The sequence below is a fragment of the Pteropus vampyrus genome, unplaced genomic scaffold (genome assembly GCF_000151845.1).
Source record: "Pteropus vampyrus isolate Shadow unplaced genomic scaffold, Pvam_2.0 Scaffold69, whole genome shotgun sequence".
Lineage (NCBI taxonomy): Eukaryota > Metazoa > Chordata > Mammalia > Chiroptera > Pteropodidae > Pteropus > Pteropus vampyrus.
This window is the reverse complement of record NW_011888850.1, coordinates 4,699,125-4,703,602: the sequence shown is the minus strand read 5'-3', so window position 1 is coordinate 4,703,602 and position 4,478 is coordinate 4,699,125. Positions and strand designations below refer to the sequence as shown.

The following is a 4,478-nucleotide window of genomic DNA, read 5'->3' as shown; positions in this document are numbered from 1 at the left end:
ACTGCCAGCCCGCAAATGAAGGAGATGTCTGTGCCCGGGAGTGGTCGGGGCGCTTGGAGAATGGGTGGGCTTTCTCCGGGTTGAAAGAGCGGGAAAGCCTTGTAGCTGCCTGCACTGCAGCGAGCGCAGAGGGTGTCTGTGCCTGAGTCCCCGCAGGGAGGGTTTGCCGAGGGAAGACATCGGCCTGGCTCTGGGCAGCCGGAAAACAGCAAGCGAGAGGATTTCATCACACAGGGAAGGGAAGGGAATCTGTGGTGAGCCTTGAGACAGGACAGACCTGTGAGCAGCCCCTTTCCCCGAGGGCAGCATCCGTCAAACTCAGTGACTATCGTAAGTCCTCCTGCTCTGTAGATGGCCCCGGTTACTTACCTGCACTTGTCTTCTCAGATTCATGACAGATGCTGCCCGCCGAGAGCAGGAGTCCCTGAAGAAGAAGATCCAGCCGAAGCTCTCGCTGACCCTGTCCAGCTCCGTGTCGCGCGGGAATGTGTCCACTCCACCACGTCACAGCAGCGGAAGCCTCACTCCGCCCGTGACCCCGCCCATCACCCCCTCCTCCTCGTTCCGCAGCAGCACGCCAACAGGTGAGTGGCTTGGCTGCCACCTCGAGAGCGGGAGAGAGAGACTGAGTGAGTGTGTGTGTGTGTGACAGACAGACAGACATGGGCTGGCGACCACGGGCAGATGATAATTCAGATCCACCTCTTCCTTGATCCTTTACTGGTCTTTGTAGAGTTTGTCGATTCATTCATCTGTTTATGATTGAAGAAGTATTCTGAAATCATTGTTTATAATATGTATGTGATAATGGTTTTATAGATACTTTTTCAGACTTTTACCATTTATTCTGTATGAAGCGATGTGATGATGTCTTGGACTTGCTTTAGTCAGGCGGAGTAGATGAAACAAGACGGCCGTGTATTGATTATTGATGAAGCTGGGTGATGAGTATAGAAGAGTTCATCATACCAGTCTCCCAATTTTTGCTAATTTAAAATTTTTCCATTATAAAACAATTACACACACACACACACACACACACACACACACACATTTAGAGCGCCTCCTATGTGCCAGGCACTGAGCTACAGTAGTGAGCCAGGGGAGACCCCGTCCTCGTCCTGAGTGAATAATGCTGGCATTCTGGGGACCACAAGCACACTCGTGTCTTCCCCTCCCAAATGTAAAAGCAGCTGAAAAGTCCGAGTCAGAGGTGAAGATCAAAGTCAACTTTATTAGTGGATAGAGCTGAACTGCAAAATGGCTCTTAGATCTGTAACCATTGGACTTATTAGTATATCTTCCCTAGATTTAGTTTATTTCCCAAATGGCCCTTCTAAGCTCACCCTGGAGTACGAGCAGAGCAGAGCGCACCCTGAGCCCTCAGCTGAACCGGGTGCAGTCCTTTCTTCCCAGTTCAGAGGGCCATTAAGTCATTGCTCATCCATGAGCAGGAACGAGTAAAGATGGTAGAGAGCGGCTGGAAACATCCTTCTTCGTTTTCCCATCTGAGAAGCATGGACTATTTCTCCCTTCCCCTCAGCAGGAGTATAGACAGGCATTAATCAAATAAATACACCAATAAATATGGCATTGTAACCACGACAAGTGACACATAGAAAAACTTGGTGGTTTGAGAGCATCTAGACAGAAGCTCCGCCCAGTCAGGAAAGGCTCCCATAAAAGATTCAGTAGGAGTCAAACAGATAAAGCGGGAAAGGAGGCGCATCCAGCCAGGGGGACAACATTTTGCAAAGGTGACTACGGTAGTATTTCGTGAAATGTGTTTCAGAATGCAGTCATCCTTCAGTATCCTCGGGGGGGTGATTTCAGAACCCCCTACAGATGCTCAAGTTGCTTATATAAAAGGGTATAGTATTTTCGTATACCATAAACACATCCTCCATATACTTTAAATCACCTCTCGATTACTTATTACACCTAATGCAATGTGAGTGCTATGTACATAGATAGTTGTTATACCGTATTGTTCGGGGAATAACGAGAAAAAACGTCTGTAAGTGTTCACTACAGATGCAACCAATGTAGACCTAACTACATGGTACATGTCAGCAACAACGTACGGTTCCTTTCCTAATAGTTTTTTTTTGAACCACAGTTGGTTGAATCCATGGATGTGGAACCCACAGACACAGTGGGCTGACCCTATTACTTAGTAGGTGGGGAAAAGGGATTCCCTAATAAGTTTGGAGAAATGATGGATTGAACAAAGGTAAACTGGTTTCTTTCACGCCGGGCTTTAATATATGTTGTTATTCTCCAAGGGGAGGATTTAGTAAATTTCCCAAACTTAGTTGAACTAACCTTGATTATGGGACCTCTTTTTCTGAGGGCATCTCAGGGGACTCATGGTTGACAGACAACCTGTGTTCTGACAGGATTGGGTGTTTCGAAAACAGGATAGGCATGGGAGGCAGATGGACCAGAGTTCCTGCCTGAACTCCCTTTAAAATTTTCTAATAGTACCATCCCCATTTTACAGGTTTTTGTGTGAGTTAAATGTGATAGCCTATGTACGTACCCAGCATTCAATAAATGTTCATCTCTGTCATCTGGAGTTTTCGACTAGTTGCTTCAGGAACAAAATCAGGGTCATTCTTCTACAGAGGATGAACTGGTTCATTTGTGTTAGGCATTTGTCCAGTTCCTTTAGATAGGCCACTATCATTTCCCTTACATTTTACTCTGAAGATTTACTTTCCAAGATCTTTGTGTGACATTTACTGTGTGAATCTAAGGAATGCTATGTGAATATAATTTCGTGATCCTCTTTTCTGAGTATTTCTGTGAATATTTATTCATGTATAATATGAATTATGGGGGCAGTTTGACACCTGTGTGTGTTTTATACCCGACTTAATATTGACTGACTCATGGCCAACGCCAGATAACCGTGAGCGCCCCAGTCAGTAAGGGTGCCTTAGAACCCCACAAAAATCAAAACAGTTTAAAAGTGAGAGTTTATTATTTTTCACGTAAGAATGTTTGGAAGAAATGGAATCATTTCCTTTCTTTCAGACATAAAGAAATCTTTCTGACACCTTGCCTATTCTAGCAATTTCCCACTGAGAGAATTAATTTATGTTGTGGTAAAGATGTATCATTTTCAGTCTGTTAAGATCATTGGTAAGTTATTTGCTGCTTGAAGAACATTCCATATAAACATCAAAAATTAGCAGGGGAAATGGTTTCTTAAACCCCTACCCTGTACAGTTTTGACTGTGTACATTTTTCAATGTTGGAAATGTTATTTTACCTGTAGTTAGAGAGATCAGCTTATTTTGCCTGACTAATGTGGTTTCAGTCACTTTCATTGCCAGGTTATAAATAATATCCCATGTTTCTACCCCTTAAATTTACTCTTCCAAGTTCCATATTCAAGGTACATTCCTGGTCCAGAAGTAATAGTCATCGTCTAGAAAATTTCATTTGCAAAATATTCTTTAAAATCTGCTGAATTCGAGCTCAGCTTTATCCTAGAGTTTCAAGTATTTCTTAGGTATTCTTGGAACCAAGATTTATTTTGCAGTTTTCGAACTCGTAGGAGAATCTTCTCATCTCATCTTTTTCATTTCCTCTCCTTATTTGCTCAGCTTGCTTTTAATATGTAGAAAAAGAAAGTATTCGCTTAAGGAAAGTTTAGAATGGTTTAAATCATGGATCAGCAAACTTTCTGTCCAGGACCAGATAGTAAACACTTCTCTGCCCTTGCACTGGTGGAAGCAGCTATAGACCTGCATCAACAAATAGGGGACGGGGGGGAGTTTCCATTAAAACTCAGAGTTTTTGTAAAACTTGACTTACAAAACCAGGCCAGATTGGGGTCACAGGCCATGGTTTGCTACCCATGGTTTAAATCATAAAGACATGGAATTTAGAGATAAACATCATTAAATTCCCTGAAAATAAAGTTAAAACAATTCATACCCTTCTCCTTTAGAAGTAATAATATCTACAGTGTAATTACTAAGAAAGGCAGCTGACATCTGTAGAGTGTGTATTATCTGTGCTTACCATATACTTTATATGTGATGTTTTTAATCCTAACACCAGCCCCACCGAAGACAATGCTATTATTCCCATATACAGATTAAAGAAATAGAGGCTTGATAAGATTAGCTTGCACAAAGCTTCACGTTTATCTGTTCAATAAAAGGTGGTCTTTCCAGTGTATTCATACTTTCTCTCCACATTGCTACATTTTTTAAAACTATCAGACCTTTAGCCATTCAGCTGCCCCAGTTAACTAGACAACTCTAAAAGGGATCATCTTGAAATCGGCCACGGTGGGAGTGTTTACACCAGCGAAACTGGTCAGTGCTGCTGCCTGTCGGGACTTCTCCTCTCCCCACCTTACCATTATACCGCTCTTGTATCCTTTTGATCTATCAGATTAATCTTAATGTGCAGTTCAAGGGATCATGGTCCTAACTGTGTCTGTGAATAAACCTAAAGCA

General features: G+C 42.8%; 1 protein-coding gene across 1 annotated transcript in view; it reads left to right on the top strand.

The window, feature by feature from the left end:
* The first annotated feature begins 391 nt into the window (after positions 1-391).
* The window catches only part of JAZF1 (JAZF zinc finger 1), a 53,486-nt gene continuing 49,399 nt past the window's right edge, over positions 392-4,478 (top strand). Inside the window, exon 1 of the mRNA XM_023531516.1 lies at positions 392-584. Coding sequence (XP_023387284.1) covers positions 392-584 — 193 coding nt within the window. The remainder of the gene's footprint in view (positions 585-4,478) is intronic.